The sequence below is a fragment of the Halyomorpha halys genome, unplaced genomic scaffold, assembly GCF_000696795.3.
Source record: "Halyomorpha halys isolate HHAL.00 unplaced genomic scaffold, Hhal_1.1 Scaffold165.1, whole genome shotgun sequence".
NCBI lineage: Eukaryota > Metazoa > Arthropoda > Insecta > Hemiptera > Pentatomidae > Halyomorpha > Halyomorpha halys.
Window position 1 is genome coordinate 463,188 of NW_027111427.1, and position 21,315 is coordinate 484,502.

Sequence of the window (21,315 nt, forward strand, 5' to 3'; positions counted from 1 at the left end):
TTTTTTTTTTTTTTTTTTATCTTCTTGTTTAAATCTGTGCAAATAGCGCTCTATGGAAATTTTTTAAGTGAAACTTTTATGCCGACGTTTTGAATTTCAATAAAAAAAAGTTATTTCTTAAAATTTTCCCTAATTACAGGTTTTCTCAAACCAACACGAGGTTATTTATTTTTAACTCTCTTATACATGGAAACTTCTTCAGATACTAAGACTAAGAGATTTAACTCACATAAATATCTACAATGAGAAATTAGCTTCTAGATGACTGGCTGTATCTGAATTGTTTTAATAATTTTATAAATTCAGACTTAGATCTGTATCGAAGACGCAAAATAAGTAATTTTGAAATGAAAAAATAACGAGGTACATACATATGTATGTATTTATATTTATATATAAAACACATATAAATATATATGAATTTTATAAATCATAATATATATTGTTTAATATTTATATTATTACTTTTTAATTTTCTTTCAATAATATACTTGCGCCTACTGCACAGAAACTTATAAGTTTGCTTTAAAAAAAAAAAATAATGATTCCTACTTAACGAATGTTAAACTTGGCTGTAATAGTTTTTAAAAATTAAGTATTGCTTAAAATATTTGGACTGAAGGAATTTATATGCATGTGTATTACTAATACACTAAGGTGATTAGTAACGTCAGAATAGTAAACCGAATCCAAGGTGAGAGGATTTTGTGGTGTATATAAATTTTAGTTTCCATAAGACTTTTATATATTTATATAAGAATATATATTTCACTTAAAGCTTTACGCCAATGTATATTGTACCGGCTTAATGTTTTTGCCGGAATTATCTACAATGTACACGCCTGTCTAATTATTAATAGCAACCTAAATCACGCGGTTTCATTGGCGTTAAATTTGATTTATACCTGCCTGTTTAGCAAAGTACATTTACTAGGAAAGTTATTCCCGTATGGGATAGGGAGCTCTCCAGGTTCATCCATAAAGTCTATAAAAGGGGTATTCCTGATCTTTAGTTTAATATGTTAAAGCGTGTTAAATGGAAAAAGTTATGTTAAATGGAGAAATATTTCCTTCTTTTACCATGTTAAAACGATATAACATGTAACATGGCTGAGAGCCTGTTACTAGGTCTAAATTGAGAATAACGTCATGATACAGACCAGCTGAGCGTCACAATTTTGTTTGTTGTGTTAGCGTGTGTTTTTGTTGTAGTATGTGTTTTGACTGTGTATTAGTGTTGTTTTGGATATTTTTAAATCTAATAAAGCAATGGATGACAATGATAATAATATAATTGCAGTTGTCAAGTTGATTCTTGATTCTCTTCCTCATAAGTTAAAAGATGAACAAGGCACTCAGTAACCATACTTTCACACAACTTCCACTTTTCCTACAATTTAGGCATTTCGTAATAAATTATTTTAATCAAAACTTATAAGTAAACAATAACATGAAGGTTTGAAAGGAAAGATTATAAAAAAAGTTGCTCGAAAAATCTGCTAGGATCTCTTACGCAATTACCATTTAACAAGACTTTAAATAGGGGTGCTCAAAATCCTATACTTAAAACATTTAACATGGTAAAACATTTTACATTTAACACAACATGGTCCATACCCCTAGTGTAAGTATCCGTAATTTTCGGATAAATCGTGGTTTTGAACAATTCACCTCCTTGCACAACCGTTGGTTAATACAATATGATTATTAAATCTTATTGGATTACTTACCTATCTTGATGACTGGAGGTAGAGCTTGGGCGATGCCGATAGTGAGAAGCGCCCTCGCCCAAAGACTGCCTGCTGTCATTCTGAACCTTGGGACATCTCATCGTCAGCATCACATCAGTCTTCCACCATTCTCTTCCTCTGTAACGGTCAAAATATTTCAATCAATCATTTGAATCACTAACGTCTTAGAAGAATGCCACGAAGTTGATAGAATGTCGTGAGGTATCAAACCTCACAAAAAATTATGGTTCGCTGTGCCTGATACGAAAAATCTAGGAATGATCTTTACTACTGGATCCTGACACGAATTTTATTTCCCCCATAAGGATTTTTCATTCCTATAAAATATGAATTTGCAAACTCACGATTTATGGGCATTGACAGCACTGGGCATTACATCATTTTGTAGCCATTAATTACTTTAATTACATTACACAAAGTAAGTTTATATTCTTCATTCAAAGACTAGGGTTTTCAAGATACCTATGATCAAAAAATCAAATAAAAAAAATAATCCGATTGTAGGGAGATAGTCCCAGTGTAGGTCAATAAAGGTATAAAAATAGTAAAAGAAAACTGTTTATTGTTAACCAACGTTTCGCCCGACATTGCAGGGCTTCGTCAGGGCTGTCAGATTGAAACATAGCGAATGACTCAATCATTTGGTTTTAATGGTTAATGGTCAACTATCTTCTTCCAATATATGTTTTTTGTATTGTATTGGATTATTTTTGTTATCCATTCTTGGACTAAAGAGTTTTTTCCGACTACTAAGTTGATTCTCAGAATCATAATTATCATCCACCAATTAAAAAAAAAAATTTATACGGTTTTATATAATATAATGATTCCGAAACTACTTTTTATGTAACCGATCTAGCCCGAACCAGATATCACTCCTTCCATCATAAACCCTCTAACCACTCAAACCCCCTAGTTTCTAATCTTGCATCCTCTTCCATTCCTGACAATCCTCCGAGGCGCCTGAAAAGAAGATGGCCACGAGACCAACTAATGTAAAATGTCATTAGAGTGCTACCAATGGGTAGTTTCTCTACACGCCTGTAACACTCCAATTTAACTTAGATAAGATTTACTAAATGTATTATAATGTACAGTTGTAAATAACAATAAATAAATATTTTAAAAAAACACTTTTTATTCACTTATATAATACATAATTAATTAAATAATATAAGCCTTGTATAATAAACTTTACCATTTTTCATTCTTGTACTATATGTTAAATTTATATTATTGTTATGTTTACGTTAACAACATTATTTTTAGAGAGCAATAGAAGATTCTTAATATGTTCCATTTATAAACCTTATGTAATGATAAAAATACTAAACGTTCATGAAGAAAAATAATATATATTTAAGAAAAAATATATATGTATTCTACAAAGCTGTGGATGAAACGAAATGTCTCTGGAATAATGTGTTGATTTTGTTTTTTCTATTAAATTATTTTTAATATTTTTCTATTTTTTTCGGACTTATTTATTTTTACTTATTTGATTCCTGTGTTCTTTTTATAACCTCTTCTTAACGGACACTTCTACATAACGGATAATATAATCATCCCCAACGGGGTCCTTTACATAGAAGTTTCGCTGTATTGGCATAGTCGACTGAGTTCATAGAGCACAGGATTCTTGTATTAACACAAAATACATCCCAATTTACTTAGCACTACCACGTCCTTTTTTCCCTGTTTTAGTGGTAGTAAAACGAAAATTAAATATCCATAAAGTGATTATTAGAGATTTATTTTTGGAAAATTCTATTTCGTAAGGTAATAGAGATGATAGCAGAGAATCGTTTAAAGCAAGTAAACTTTCCTCGTATGAAGATTTAATGTTTTTGATCACAATTTTACGGTAATTTAAACTTCTAAGTGATTTTCTAAACTCTATATTTTAGGGACAGGAAGGAATATATCCGATATTTTGAAAGTTTCAGTAAAATTGATTAAAAGAACCGATAAAAAAAAATCGTAAAATATTAACCCATTTCAGATGTGTGTAAATGAACGTATAATTTATTTTAACTTTTTTTTTTTTTGCTAAAGTATAGTATTAAAAATTAAGAAGGATAATAAGTAACGTAGTCCAAATATTAATAGTTGTTTTTATTTTTAATTTGTTCAAATCTTAAAGGTAGTTATTCTATATTATTTATTTTTTATTCAATAATCAGAATAGATTTTTCCAATATAATAGGAACTTCTTCCAATTCAATATTTCATTATGTCATATTAAAATTTAATATATAAATATTCCTATTGCCATTATTTTCGTGAGAGAGGTGTATTTTTATAAGCTATCATAAATAAATAATAAATCTCGTACAATGTTTTTTTTTTTATTTCTCATATCTAAAATTCGAAAATCAGATAAAGTAAAAACAAAATTGTAAGTTAAATTTTATAAACCTATGAAACGACAGGAATTGGGAATATCTTTATTTATCTTTTATATAAATATCAGAAATAGTGAAATGTTAGGAAAAATAAGCTAAAAAGAAATATTATTAACTCATAAAATGATAGTTATAATTTTTACAGATGGTTAATAGTTACATTAGAAAGATTGACGTCTCAGGTGGAGAGTTAAAATGCCATATTTGATACAGAAACTCAACAACAGAACTTTTTGTTATTTCCTAGTTATGCTTTCATAGATATGCAAATAGTGGACTCAGAGATCACACTGCGAGAATGAAGGCAAGATATATGTCATCGTTGGAGTTGTAGAGGAGTTGGAGTTGAGAACTCATTAACCGGACCAGTTCTTGCAGGTGAGTGTCATGAAAGTTCAATGAATGCTGAAATGCTAGGAGAGTTGTTCTAAAGCTCTTGTTGGTTGGAGGAGGAACTTACAACTACATAATGAATCGTGGCACTTAAAAATTAATACAAAACCTTTCACCAGTCCATTCAGCTCTAACAAGGCTGAAGAGGTCAACCATGGATGGCTTAAAAAAAATCTTTTAGGAAATCAATTTAACTTTAACAAATTTAGAAATAAATTTTAAAAATAATTATAAATTATTTAACAAAACTATGTTTGATATCTTCGGAGGTTAATTGTAAAACTTAAAAAAGAAAAGTTCTACTCTTTTTACCACACTGTCATATTTCATTTCCTACTCACTGTGTACAACAAATGAATAAAGAACTTCCTGAATATTCTAGAGCTATTTCATGAATTATTAAGAGGTATTCCAGTATTATCTTAAGTATAATGCATGGATCTTCTAAAAAAAACCATGGAATGGAAAAAATATTCTCAACACAAATTATCACTTTGATAATACTTAAATTTTAGCTACTATTCTAACTGCCAAAATATTCCCATCTCAGAATCGATTTACATTCACTTCGAACCTCACTAGGTTAACCACAAAATTAATAAAAAGTGTATTTCACAAACCTATAGCCATTTTAAACTTAATTAAACAACAATTAGTTGAGGTTTCTTCTTTCATTCTTTTTAACTATAATTTTTATTATTTTGTATGTTGTATAAACTATTCTTCAATTAGTAATTTATTTTACTTTCGATATCATCAAATTAATTTTATATTTAATTAACTATTGTTATTTTACTCATTTATTATCTTTTTAAATTTTGAATTCAAGAATTATTTACAAGAAATATTTATACTCAATCCAATTTCGTTCTCCCTCTCTTGAATTTTAAATTACTCAAACTGTCACTTAACGGCTCTCTGTTTACACCACCTAACAGGTATTTTTCATTTACTCAGTTTCTCATTACTTCCCCTTAAATTACTTTTTTTTATGATGTCTGATTATTTTATAATAATGGAAGATCGCTGATGGACCGTGTGTAAAATAGTGTAAAAATAAATGGTAATAAAACCAATTATTAGTAGTAAATGGAAGACAGTCCGGTCGTGGTCAAATGAAAACTCAAATAGTGACCACTATCTTAAAATAAATTAAAATAATTATCATTATTTGAAATATTGAAAATAGTTATCACTATAAGATAATTAAAATAAATATCACTATTTCACTTTTCATTTGACTGCAACCGGACCGTCTTCCATTTACTACTAATAAATTGGTGTTATTACTATTTATCTATACTATTCTTTTAATATTTCGAAATCCTGTTTTCGAAACTTTTATCACTTTCATCTCTACCTTTTATCCAAAATACACCACTAAGGTCTGTTGAACAGATTCGATACTTAGGACTCCATCTTGACAAGAGACTTACTTGGAATCCACACACAAAACTGAAACGACAAGAAACTGCTCGTAGATTCCGATTGCTACAACACTTACTTGACAAACGCTCTAAACTTTCCATTCACTACAAAAAATTTGTATACACTCCGATAGTCAGACCAATTTGGACATATGGAATTGAGCTCTGGGGCTCCACCAAACCATCAAATTCTTCCCGCATCCAATCGTTACAATCCAAAATCCTACGTAAAATTCTTGATGCTCCTTATTACGTCACAAATAAACTCATTCACAAAGACCTTAACATCCCATTCGTTGCAGATTTGACCCAAAACAGATATGCGTCTTTTCATTCCAAACTCCTTAACCATCCTAACCCATTAATTCTTAATTTTTCATCCTTAACAATCCCTGATAATCCTCCGAGGCGTCTGAAAAGAAGATGGCCACGGGACCTTCTAATTTAAATTAATGTTTGAAGAACCACCAATGGGTGGTTCCTTCCCAAGATTTTCATGTGTATATGAAATATACTACATATTTACCTATTGTATTATTTTGTACAGTTGCAAATTACATTAAATAAATAATTAAAAAAACAAAACAAAAAAAAACCTTTTATCCACCCCATATGCTTCCTTCCACATTACATTTTTATGTAATCTGTAATAATAAACAGCCTGTTGTTACACTTACCATTTACCATCATTTATTATGTCTCCTGATTTAATTAAATTAGAAGGTGTATATATGTATATAATGATGTATTTGTTCACATTATTATGTTAGTTAATATGTTTTTTGTTAATCTTTATACTTTTTATTACTGTTTCTAAGTTTTTTGATTGTTTATATACCTACCTTTACATTTTGATGTCATTCTTCTACTCCTACATTTACTCCAACTCTTAGGGCCATTTTTTTTTGTGGCCTTGATGAAGACCAGCAAAGAAGGTCCTCCTTCAAATTAACTTACGGTCAATAATATTTGTAATAATATGTCGAAGAAGTTAATATTATTATTAAGTTATAAAAAAATCATTTGGGATATAGCCTGCTTCAGCCTAGATCCACAGTTTTATCTGTTAATTGATGCTTCCTTCCAATTACTGATACCAAGCAAACAGCTTGTTGCTTGCATTGGCCGCCACACAATCATACCAGCTCAAACATGGTTTTCCCACTCGTGTTTCCGTATAGATACATGTTCATTCATAACTCCCAGTTAGGTTGCCTTACAATAATATATCGTTGCGAAATGCCTTGCTCATTACGGTCTGTCAAGTTTCATGAATTGTCACACACATCTCCAGCCTGAACTGATATATTTCTTGAGTTTTGTTTAGAGTCCTATTTTTTTAAATTTATTTATTTAATGTAATTTATAACTGTACAAAATAATACAATGAGTAAATATGTAGTATGTTTCATATACACTTGAAAATATTGGGAAGGAACCACCCATTGGTGGTATTTCAAGCATTAATTTAAATTAGAAGGTCCCGTGGCCATCTTCGTTTCAGACGCCTCGGAGGATTATCAGGGATTGTTAAGGATGAAAGATTAAGAATTAATGGGTTAGGATGGTTAAGGAGTTTGGAATGAAAAGAAGCATATCTGTTTTGGGCTAAATCTGCAACGAATGGGATGTTAAGGTCTTTGTGAATGAGTTTATTTGTAACGTAATAAGGAGCATCAAGGATTTTGGATTGTAAGGATTAGCTGCGGGAGGAATTTGATGGTTTGGTGTAGCTCCAGATCTGAATTCCATATGTCCAAATTGTTCTGATTATCGTAGTGTATACTAATTTTTTGTAGTGAATGGGATGTTTAGAGCGTTTGTCAAATAAGTGTTGTAGCAATCGGAATCTACGAGCAGTTTCTTGTCGTTTCAGTCTTGTGTGTGGATTCCAAGTAAGTCTCTTGTCAAGATGGATTCCTAAATATCGAATCTGTTCAGTAGGCGTTAGTGGAGTATTTAGAAAGGATACTGTAGGACAGGAGGGTAGAGGTTTACGACGGAGAGTAAAGGTTATCTGGTGGGATTTGTCAGGATTTATTTATTTATGTTGTGTGTGTCTGTAGTGTTTTTGATGCTTTAGTTGGATCGTTGTTATACACGTGTCATCAGCGTATGTTGTTAGGACTGTTTTAGGGTGGGTTGCGATGTCAGGTGTGTAAACCGTATAAAGAATGGGACCTAAGATACTACCTTGAGGAACACCGGCGGACTGAGAAAAGAAAGATGAGTAGGCTAGGTTATGATTTACTTTAAAGGTTCTATCAGTGAGGTAGGAGCAGATTATAAGGAAATATGCAGGGGGTAGGAATTGACGAAGTTTATAGAGCAGACCTGGATGCCAAACTCGTTCAAAAGCATTTTTCGACATCGAGGAAGACTCCCGTGAAGTACATACCGCGCTCCAATAATACGATTGCCATCCAAACTGGTGGTCAGGAATAACATGATATCAGTCAAGGATTGGATATAGGCGTTTTAATAAGAGTTTTTCTAGGATTTTGCCCATAATGGGCAGGAGTGAAATAGGACAGTAGGAAGATGGATATTCAAGTAGCTTGGAGGGTTTGGGAAACATTTTTACTATAGACATTTTCCAAGGGTCAGGGAAATAGGTGGATTGGAGTGTAGCATTATAGATATAGGTAAGGAATAGAATGGCTTTACGAGGGAGCTGTTTCAGAATGTGTGCTGTGATAAGATTATGACCAGGAGCTTTTTTAGAAGGTAATTGGTGGATGATGTTCATTATTTCTGAGGGATAAAAGGCATTAGGAGGAAGGGTCATGTGGAGTAGAATTGTAATCTCTGCTTCAACATGTTCATGATGGGTTTGAGTCCCAATTTTAGTCGTGTGTATCGGCGTAATCTGTGTCTTGTGTATTCTTAACTTGGCTGCTTCAACAAAATATAGAAGAAGTGATGTATTGAAATAACTTATGTTTTTAAGAAACTTAAATGAGATCTCACTTTCATTAATTCATCATCTGATGGCACTCCGGCCTTCCTAGGATCTTGGTCTCCTTATCCAGAGGGATCTGTGTGCGGCAGATCTATAACCTTCAACAGTTGGAGTCCGAAAATCATCCTTCACATCCTGCAGCTAACGAAGACTATACCTGCCTCTCTTCCTTCCTTCTCTCGGGTGTTCATCCATTATCATTTTAGGAACCCTGCCACGCCCCATTCTTCAGACATGACCCAGCCACCTAATCCTGCCCTTCGTTAAGTTGGATATATTATTCGCTTCTATTTAAATTCCTAAGATATTCATTAGTCTTGATCCAGCAAAGATTTCTTTGTTTAGTAGGGCCAAAGATTATTTAATGAGTTTCCTATTTAAGATTTATAACAGCCTTTCTTAATCAGTGTCTAGGACTCGCTTCTATATATATATTTGGTTGCAAAATGAATATATTTGAAACTAGTTAAACACATGAGATGTGTTACGAAACTCGTGTTAGATACAAAAATGGTATTTATTAGGATGCAATATATGCTGTCAGCCATAAAAGGATCTCTTTTTTAACTTCTTTTAATCATCCTTTGTTAAAATATATCTATTTCAATTATGTTAGAAGTTTCCATTGTGTTGTTTAGTGTTTATCATAATACCCCTGATAGCTATGTCAACTTAATTCATGTGCTCTATGTCTGTTGCTGTTCTATGTCTGTCCCTGTATTTTATGAAGGATCTGCAAATAAAGTCTAAGATCTCGAGACTAAAAGGAATCCAAAATCTTTGTAAAATATGACTATAATATTGAATAGTAAAGGGTTGAGTCTCAGTTAAAAAAATATATATATATTTTTTAAAAATATTATTGTAATTACTTAAGCAACATAATGTTTAATACAGAAGAGCATCTTGCTCGCTTGAAAGAATGTAATAAGTACGGAACGGGTGTATAAAACCAGTCCTGAAAGAGAGGATAGGGACCAGCTTCATTTCCTAAAATTCGTCGAGGCGAGGGGGGGGGGGGTCTGAGCCAATTACCATTCTCGACTACACTGGCGGCCTCTATATTGCTCCTCTTCCATGACTCCATGAAGCTCAGTCCTATAGGAAAAGGAGCCGTTAGGGTCTTGATTAAAATTTATGGATGGCCCATAGGAGAAAATTGTATGCCGGCTAATTATATATGAAAGCTACTTTAAGGGAAATTCCGGACTCAAAATCATCGGGATGCTTTAATTAATTGGAGGCTCACGTTTAATTTAAAGCCTTTTCAATTATGCTTCAAAATGGATTTGTAAGCAGTTTTGAACTACTTAAATAAATAATCAACTATCTCTCATTGTTAACAATAATATAAAATACATAAATATAAAATACAAAGGAATTTGAGATAATTAACTAAATTTGCTTAAAATTTTTGACAAACCTACCAATGAGGAGGTTGTAAACCCTAAACAAATTTCCCCCTCTTTTTGGCTTCACTGAAGTCGAGTAAAAATACGATCAAATTTTGTAAGCACTTTATTTTTTGTTTATTTAAAATAAAATTAAAAATTTCTTATTTACAAGTACAATGAACAATTGATAAATCAAAGAATTTGACAATAATTTTTTTCTATGTTTGTTAATACAATTGTCAGATTTTACTTATATATATATGAAATATACAGTAAGTGGGTTCTCATGCTGAATAGTAAAGACATAAAGCTATTTTCAAATGTACAAGGATCAATTTCCTTTCAAGATAGTGAAAATTATCACGTACAACTATTCTACGTTGGTGAGTTGTAAGTGCATTGTGTAAATCACCTTCAGCTTATAACACATGATACTTTATGTATAATTTATATTTCTTCACATCACTAAATAAATGTACAATATATTGTAGTTGTAAGGAAATCTTGGTGGATCTATCGCGAAATTATCCTAACATATTATACGCAGTACTACTGTAGCTGAATGTATTTACTAATAATTACACCATTGTTATGTTGTTTTCAATTGAAATAAATAACGTAAAATTTGAATATAAATAACGGTAATTAATTTTTATCTGTTATCATTGTTAGTACTCTTTGCATGGCGGGGTTAATGAGAGAAATATAAAGAGAAAATCACAATTAGATAAGGAATACATCAAGGAGACGATAGAAAAATGAATGAACGACTTACTAACGGCCGGAGAAGAAATAAATTTCCATAAAGCTAATTACTTTTTAATTCTCCTGGAATCTATAGACGATGGGGAGGGGTAGGGCAGAAGGAATGACTGGATGATTGATTGCTGGACCCTGGAACAGGCTCTGGAATAATTTTGGGGAGGAAGCGAGGAAACAATTCGTTCAGTGAGCGTCTGAATCTTTTATAGGCCACTCTCAGTCCACTCACTCATTCCACCCCTGGATTGAATACTCGGCTTCATTAGTTCTCCAGTCTACGATCAAATAATAAACCGTTCATCTCTCTTAACGCCGAGCCACTATGTAAACATCAGAGTACAAAGCCATACTGGATAATTATCACTGATAAATAATGCACGTATTCATTCCGTTTTCTTCATTAAGATAGATACATCATAAACTAAAATGGTAATAAAATCACTGCGTAGTAAAAAAAATTACTGTTTAATGGGCCTGGTGTTTTACTCCTAATTATAGTATTTTTCAAGTTAAGTGAATGGCTGAAAAAGATAAATAAATTTAAATCGGACATATAAGAGGAATAAAAAATACTTTTGAATAATTATTACTAAAGAAAAAATATATAGTTATTAAGGAGGCCACCCGTAGCTCAGGTGGATAGGCGCAAGTCTCTAGCTGAGATCTGCAGGTGGCGCCGGTTCGCGTTGACTTTTATCATTAAGTGATGGTCCAACAAAATGAAAAACTTGAAAAACCCCCCAGCATGGTTAGGCAGTATAGGTCCTCGATGGAGGACTTAAGCAAAAAATATATTGGGTTATGTTAGATTAACCAACATTTTGAACAGGATGGGGAGTTCAGGTTTTTATTTCGTGAGACCACCACAGAAATAAAAGTTGACCCCCAGGATACAAACCGGCACCGAGTCACGTGACTCCATCAGCTACAACTGGCTCTTGTACGCGCATCACACAACTTTTACTAACCACCTTGAGTTTAAATTAATCCTAATATATTTCAAAACAGCTATATTTACTATTCAAGATGGAAATCCCCTTACGATATATTTCATATAAGTAAGTGAAAGTAAAATCTGATTATTGTAATAACCACCATGAAAAGAAAATTCTTTTATATTTTATATTCATCAATTTGTATTACTATTATCAATGAGAGGTGTTCCTTTTATTAAAAAAATATTAAATATTTTATTTTTATTTTTCTATTGAATGAAAATTCAGATTTAAGGGTTTCTTGGTGTATGAAAAACGATTATCAACTTCAAAAAGAATACAACAGTTTAACAAATGCATGTAATGTATTCTAGTTGGAGGTCGGAAGAGATCGGATGCTTTAGGCTGTTTCTGATACCGTTTGGTTTGGGCGGGCATGAAATCATTTTCTCCTTTAGTTATAAATCAATTTTCTTCTTCTTCTGCTTCTTCTTTCCTTAAGCGGCTTTCAGCGTGAATGAACCTCTAAGCACTTGGTCCGCACATCTCAGTCTCTGGTAAGCATCTTCATCTGAGTCAGCGTTTTTCCTCTTTCCAGACCTAGTCGTTGGAAATGCTCCATATAGCTCATTCTAGTCCTGCCTCGTGTCAGTACCACTCGGTCTCGCCTTCATACATTTACTTGGCACTCTGTCTTCCCTCATTCTACAGACGTGTCCATACCATCGGAGCTGTCGGTGTTCAATCACTGATTTCATTAAGGGGATCTGAAGTTCTCTTATTATTTCATTCCTTATTCTGCCTCTCCTAGTTTTGCTCAATATTCTTAGCAAAAATCGCATTTCAGGAGCTGTAATCCTTCTCTATTAGTTGTCTTAGATGATCCAACTTTCACTGCCATATGATAGTGTTGGAAGTTACATTGCTTTAAAGATGTAGTTTAATGTCCTTACCTATCCTTCTCTTTCCCACAATATTATTTCTGGTAGTAAATATTATTTCTTTTATTTATCCGAGTGGATACTTCTTGGCCTATTTTACTAGATTTATAAATTCTTTAATGGTTCATATTTCTACATTTTATATTATTATTAACAGAGTGGAATGGCTGATAATTTCTTTTAAAAAAATAATGATAATTTAGAATTTTTTTCAGTATTTAGGCCCTGACATACTATTTCAATGATGATAACACCTAGCTGAAATTAAAAATCACACAATTGTACATTAATATACGAAACTGAATCGAAAAACGTTTTTGAATAAATTGAAAAAAAAAGAAGTGAAAAATCAATCTTCAAAAGGTCTCTTTAGGCCAGTCGATTAATTGAAAACATCACAAGGATATATGCGCATTAAATGTGTAATTTCAGTTTTCTACAACATTTTTTATTTAGACTGTTAACACAAACATTTCGCAAGACTTGGCTATTTGGATATAATGTATATTTTCTCGATGGCAATACCTACCCTTACTATGTATTCCATATTATAGTAAGTAAATATAGAACTATAAAAGTTGATTATTATTGTTTTGGAAAATCTTTAGGCTCCTTTGAAGATAAGCTTCCAGGAATAAAAGTGCTGCATGTGGTAAACAGTGTCAATGACTTTTCAGCCTTTACCGTTTGCTACCGAAAGATTCTATCTATGAAAGTATTCTACATTTAGAAAATCTTCAATTGCAGGTAGATATCTACCAATGCATGTACAAGCGTTGTAATGATGATAAAGTGGATGAGGAAAACAGCAACTAACTCGGCTGATGAAGAGGCAGTTAAAACAATTTACGGAACGGGCAAGAGATAGCGAGAGCAAAACTAACACCAACACAATCTCTTCTGCTTTATTACATCTACGCATTAAGGCTGAGTTGAGGAAACTTCAAAACTTTTATCAGATCATTCCAGTTTTTGCTATGTTTTCTACTTATTTCCTCATTTTTTTTTAATTCTATAACTTTCAATGATGCTATAATGGATTTGATCTCAGTTCGTGAATTGTTTTTACTTCCTAAAATATCTATGGTATTTAAATTTCCTACAATAATAAGGAAAAGCCCAGAAAACCTGATGATAACTAAATCGAAACAGTTTGACATTATAGCTCCGAATCCATAGATAAACAAATAATAAAAAAATTGAGGAGTTTTCTATCAAAGTCAATAAATCCTCATTTAGAATTTATTAATCAAAAGTTGATATAGGAGCAAATTATGAAACTCTATGAAGTGTGCTTTCAACTCAAGGCCAGGCACTCCTTCACTTTTGATTGGCTGATTGAATTTGTTGGGGATTGTATGAAATTAATTGTATGAAATAAGGCATTAGGTGATAGAAAGATAATTTATTTATAGAGATTGGTTGAACAAGAGAGAATGCGAATGTTAAATACTAAATCTATTGTAATTACAAGAATGAAGGGTGGCATAAATAGAACATTTGTTGTTAAAGATAGTTCGTTGATTTTGATTGGGGTTTAATGATGATGCGTATTGATGATGATGATGGTGTTAGTTATGTGGAAGGATGTGGACTTACTCCATTCTTTCATGCTTCCTGTTTCTTGTCTTCCATGTCCCTCCATCTACCCTCTCCTCGGCTACCGGAGGGCTCTTCGGAAGTCTCTTTAAAGAATAAAAGTGAAGGAAGCAAGAATTTTGTTTTTTCTCGACCACATAGGATAAGACATTACTAATTAGACATATGGTTTGAGTCTTCCATTTAAAAGGAACACACACTCATAAGTTAAATTTTTATTGAAAATATTGTAACGCCTATTTGACGAGGAAAAATTAAAGTTTTGGAATAAATTGAATAGGTTTTTGCTGTTTAATTTTTATTAATAAAAAGCCTTTGCTGTTGGGAAATAAATGTATTTAATTTTGATAGAAATTTTTTGTATTTAAGTTAAGTAGTTCTTAAGGAATTCACAATAGGACATACTTAAAGTATTACATGAACTTTATGTTTATTTGTTTTCACTTCTTCATTTTTATATTCTGTTATTGAAAGAAGTTTTCTTTAAGAAATAGGATAGAAATGATTATCAGAAACGATGACCTAAAAATTGAATGGAAAATTGCATTCATACTCATTAATAACTGAATAACGAATTCATTAACTCATTACTGTTAATTTATTAATTGTCATTTATTATCATTATTATTCACACAGTTGTATTTAGTAATTGAATTATTGATTTTATCACTAGAAATTAATTAATTTTGAACTGTTCCAGCTTATAAATCGTAGGAACCTCCACATTGCTCTAATAATCAAAAGTGTAACTAACTCATATATCATTTATATATGTATATTCGGTATACTTTTTCTGAAAAAATAAATTAAAAATAAAATAATAGTATATGTATACCCATTAATAGAAACCACTGATTTTTGTTTTATTTTAATGGACTTTTGTACGTAATGACTATTTCATTTATTATTGCGTTGTTTGGTATTGTTTAATACTTGATTTTTAATTCATTTTTCAGTTTTACTTATTAATTTTTAAATGTTCTAAATATTACAGCATGAAAATCTTAGTGCATAAGCCAAAAGATATTTTCCGTCACAACTATTATATAATACATTTTTTTCCTAAATTAAAAGAAAAGATTTATGAATGGTTGTTTAGTTTCACAAGGAGCATTAAATAATCATACATATATTTTGAAAAGAAGGAAGACATAAAATAATTTGACTTCCTAGTTTTAGGAAAAAAAAAAATTATATATAATAAATACGTGCTTTTTGGAAATTGATTTTTCTTTTAAATATTTCTTAAGCTTGAGTACTTGAAAATTTGACAGTATAGGAATGTTTTTAACTGAAAATAGTAAAATATAAACTCTCTTATAACTTATTATTGTGACTTTTTTTTGAGTAAAATTTTATAATTGTCATGTAGATTAACTATATGCTGGGTGGATCTAGGACGCTCTCTCGCGATTTGTTCAACTATCATCCAGATTTTTACGAGGGGTGTGCCATCTTTACTGACTTTATTATTACTGATTTTTGAGATACTTAAAAATATTAGAGTGATATTTTAAGAAACATGTTTGTCTCTTTTTTTTTTTTTCCAGTTGTTGCTATCTGTAATATATGGTTGTTATTTTGAGTGAAGTACTGTCTCAATTTTGTCAGCAATTCTAAGGCATTTGTAATGAGATGTGCGATATCTGGTCTGCACTGGTATAACCTTGTGTTTTTTAATCTTAACCGTTGTTTATTAGAATGCCATTGGCTTATTTGTTATTAAATGCTACTTGAGAGCCATAAGGCTTTATTTTGATATCTTTTTGTGACACAATAGATTTAATTATATAAATTTAAAGATTCAGTATCACGCCTAGATAGCACTTTCGTGTTAGACATATGCGAATAAAAATTTTATTAATATTACTATCTCCATCTTCCCTTTTCTTTTTTTTTAATGTGTCGACTCTAGTATGAATGCAGATATGAATGTATGCGGCGTTTAGATAGCCGTGGATAGAAGGGATAGAGAGTATAAGAAAAACAATAAGAGACGTGCGGTGTATAGAGAAGAGCTTGCGGTATATAGAAGAGGCATAAATACCGAATAACCGAGACTCGGCTGGAAATAGCCTTAGTAGTCTCGTTGGCATGAGAGATATCAAAAGAAAATAAACAGAGCTTGTTTATTGAGAGGGAGGGAGATCTGTGAATAATGTCCTCTAAGAGGCAACTTTACCAAGAGGTACCTCATAACCCAGTTACTAACTTATATTTTGTCTCAATAATATGAAATCCTTCGCCAAAATTAATCAGTTGAGTACAGACATTAATTTAAATAAAATAATTAAAAAAATTATCTCAATTATCATCTGATTAATATACAATTACATACAAGGTAATTATTTCTGTGATAATTGCATTCATTACCTTAAATTAATTACTGTTTAATTATGTTTTAACATTTAATTACCAGAAAATTATTAATGAGAACTGTTTAATTCATTAAAAAAAGTTCCATCAACGATTGAAACAATAAAAGGCAAAATGAACATAATCCTACCATTTACGTTTCGACCACCAAGATAATGACATTCTCAACATAACTTTGTTATTTTCTTTTGATAAACATATTAAACATTAAGCTCAACAAACACTCCAATAATTGCATGGCGAATGAATAATGTTAAAAATTAAATAAAAAATACTTACCAAAAGATGGTGGACTTCCAGAGATTTTTTAAAATATATTTCTTGATATCTACAACTATATTAAAAATGTATACAACAAGTAAATTTGATGTTAGTTATACAATGGTATCAAAAAAATATATAGGGAGTCTATCCATTGATACAACTCAAATTACATTTCTAGGGTAGAACACAAAGCCTCATCTTCTTTTTAGACACCTAGGGGAATTATCAGGTAATGAAGAAGCCAGGTCAGAAACAACCGAGTTTGTGTAGTTAGAATGTTTAGCATGGAAGAATTGGTATCTGGTTCTGGTCAACTTACGGAATATTAAGGTCATGACTTGATTTGTGACAAAGAAGGATTGTAAGGATTGGATACGAGAAGAATTCGATGGTTTAGTGGAGCCCCAACGTGTAACTTCGAAAGTCCAGATGGGCCTTATTGTAGTTATATAAATTTGTCTTTTGTGATTAATTGGAAGTTTAGACAGTTTTTCTAGTAAGTGTTTTCATAGTCGAAATCGACGAGCAGTTTCCTGTCTTGTACGAAGATTCCCAGTCAGTCGTTTGTCCAGATGTAGTTCTAGGTAACGGATTTGTTCGACAAAAATAATTTGGTTGTTATTTAAGGATACTGTGAGGGAATCAAAAAAACTCACTAAGTTATATTATAGTTTATAATTGCGTGTTGTTAAGTAGTCAGGCATAACACCCACAATTATAAAACTGAGTATTACCCAACTCTAGTAAGGATAGAAATAAAAAATGATCAAATATAGAAATTTGTATTGATTATATACATCTTCTTAATTTATTATTTGTGGCTAAATGAAAATTTAACCTCATTTAACTGACGCCTTTAATTAACAGACCATTCAATTTAATTTTATGTTTGTTCTTTTATTTTGTATGTAGAATTTATTATTAACCGGAATTTCCGTTTAATTTAGATATACTAAAATTATTTACTATCTGAATAATTAAAAAAAGTTGTGAATTTCATTTTATTACCTTTCAAGGAACATTAACCGTTAAATTTATTGCTTAGATAATTATATTTTTTATATTTAATCACTACACTTTTTTTGGTCCATTCTGTTCTAAATTTAATATTATTAGATAGGGGTGCAAAATGATCTTGCATTAAATTGCCTTTAATAGATTATTGTGTAGTAAATAGTTAATATAAAATCAAATAAAACTCTTAAGCGGTAGAATGAACATCTTACTAAAGAAAACAGTGACAATGGAGTTTCCAAGTCAGATTCATTAATGATATAAGTTTGTCAGCTAACTCAATGACCTTTAGTTAGGACGCCAAAGCCAAATAATAACATTAAAGTGGTTATTTACATAAATTATATGGCGACTAAACTTCAGTTAGTTCAGTTATACCTTCAGCTATTAAACCTCACTCCCTAATGTAAATTTCGTCTTGATAACCGTCAAACATTTTCTTGGATCGGAATTAGACAATTCATTTAAATTCTAAATAATACTAATAATAAGTAACAACATAAATTTAAAAAAATAACTTAAATGGATTCCGTTAAAATTCTCAATAGTAATTTTTTTTTTTTTTTATGACAACACAATATACATCCATCAGTTAGAAAAATGAACCCTGTTTCAAATAAATGTTTCTTTGCATTGTTTTTTATTTAGTCCTTACCTAAATTTTTATTTTTACGTATCGACTATATTTGTTTATTTATTTCCAGTTGTCTCTGTCTTTGGAGCAAGACAGGTGTGCAGTACAAATGCGATTTCACACATGTATCTGTAACATAAAATTACTACTAATAAATCAATTTAAAATTTTTACAATAAAATTTACAATTTTTGGCTGTAAGGTTCAGTCGACTGTGCTTCTTCTGTCCGCTTGCTTTCCAGGTTCTGAGCTTTCTTCGGTTTCCAGCTGATCTTCCACAGTGAGGGAGTAGAGCCCGATTTTCCTCAGCAGTCCGTGGTGCATTTCATTATGATGTGCTTAGCAATCTCGGGAACAGCACAACTAAGGGATATAGGGTCGGTATCCATCCCGTTGATATCCTCTTATATACTATTTATGGAATATATAGTAAGGGGAGGTATTGCGATCAAAAGTTAGACTTCCTCAAGGAAATGCACGTTTTGAGGTCCCCGGAGACTAAATAACCTAGTCTCAAAAAATTGCAAGTGTCTGTGTGTGTTAGGCTCATATAACGAAACGTCGTGTGAAACTAAAATAATATATGTAAAACGGATATATGCCTGGAATGTTTAGTTTTCGCGATAAAATCGACTACACGGAAGTAGCACTTCATGAAATCGATATTTTCTCTAAAAATGGCTTTAACGATTTTTACTAAGCTTGGCATATCCTCATTGGGAAAGTTTAAGAGGGCGTAAATGTCGATTTTTAAAAAAATATCCGCCAAAATTACCTTTCATTTTATTTATCTGAAATAATTAACCATTTTTTTATGGTGTACAGTAATAAAAAATGTATCAATAAGAATTTTTTTTGTACCCCCTGACGAAATAAGTACTTGAATACATACATACAGGTAGGTATATGTATATCTGGTAAGTATAAACGAATTTGATGATTAAATAAGCGGAAAAAAATAGAAGTTTAGAGATTGGAAAATCGGTGACACCCGAGGTAGTCCCTCTCCTCCCGATCTCTCCCGATTGCAATCATATGTGTCACGACTTTGTTATATTTTGCTAAAAATTGCTTGAAATTTTCACCTTCCAGGGTGGTATGTGAAAGTGATACGTGCACGTCACTAATTTTTTTATGATTCTAATTATATTGCTAAATGAATGGTAATAAACATGAAGTAAAAATTAACAAAACTATTTAATGAAAAGGTACCGGTTTTGATAAGAAATGTTATAAATACCAGGAAAACAAAAGGAGGAAAAAAAAATATAAATTCAAATATATCACTTTCACCTCCTGATAATGCTAATGAACAATCAACTTTTTTTCTTTAACACGATGTAGTATATCGGCTTTCTATCAGTCAAAAAACTTACTTAAAACGAGTAAACTTAAAAGACATGAGGTTAACCTCCGTTATGGATGGATTATTATACTGAACGTCTCAGCTTTCACATTATTACTTTCATAAAAGTGAAATAATGGGGCAGAGTGGTTATTTCTACACGCTAATAGTAAACCTAACCTAATCATTTTGACAGCGAATTGGAAAAATGACTGTTACAGTTACCACCCAATTACCATTATTACTTATAATTTTGAATATAATCAATATCAAGTTTAAAAACCCACAATATTTGAGAACAATATTTTCCCACTCCATCGCCAAACACTTCATTAGGTGAATATTATATAGTTCATTTTCATGGCATATTCATGTGGGAGTTAACTTGACAGTAGGTTTACTGCTACTAGATGGTACTATTAACTATTGTGAGCGAACAAGTATGACACTCACGACAAATAATGGTAGCATGGCCGTAATTATGATGAAATTAAAGTGGCAGTAGAAATAGGCCTATGTGCTTTTTTAAAATTAATGTTGATTGAAATCGCCCTCAATTATTACAAACAATATACTAAGTGTGGGCGGTGCTATATCAATCTCTTGGGCCCATTTGGGATAAAATTAAGGATTAGGCATGTTAAGAATGGCCTTACTCAAGTGATCTATAAAATAAAACGAATCAAGATTAACTCAGAAATACGATTACTTCAAGAAACATTGAGAAATTTATGGAAACAGTCTTATCTGAATAAATAGACTTTGAAGAAGTAATTCATAATTTTGCTATTTAAAAATCAAAATACCTGTGATAATTTTTTTAAATATTTGTTTATTACTAGATCGACCTGCTGTATTTTACATGTTGATTATACAATTTTAAAATTCTTTTGACGACTGATAATAAAGGAATTTTATCTCGTGCAAAAGACACCCATAACTATTTACAGTTTTATGATTGTTGCATAATTCTAAATAATAAAATAAACAATTAAACATAATATTCAAAATAATAATGCTAGTAATGTAATTTAAGAACGAAATAAATTAAAGAAAAAATAACTGACATTTACATAATTAATAATATAAATAACTGATTTATAGTTAATAGGA

The 21,315-nt window shown here is 31.1% G+C and overlaps 1 protein-coding gene across 3 annotated transcripts in view; it reads right to left on the minus strand.

Annotated features, from left to right (window-relative positions):
• Positions 1–21,315, minus strand: part of LOC106678872 (glutamate receptor ionotropic, kainate 2) — a 253,179-nt gene that overhangs the window by 209,955 nt on the left and 21,909 nt on the right. For all 3 annotated transcript variants that reach the window (XM_014417682.2, XM_067049424.1, XM_067049425.1), the window contains exon 2: positions 1,731–1,868. In XM_014417682.2, coding sequence (XP_014273168.1) covers positions 1,731–1,809 — 79 coding nt within the window. In that variant the 5' untranslated portion in view covers positions 1,810–1,868. The remainder of the gene's footprint in view (positions 1–1,730; positions 1,869–21,315) is intronic.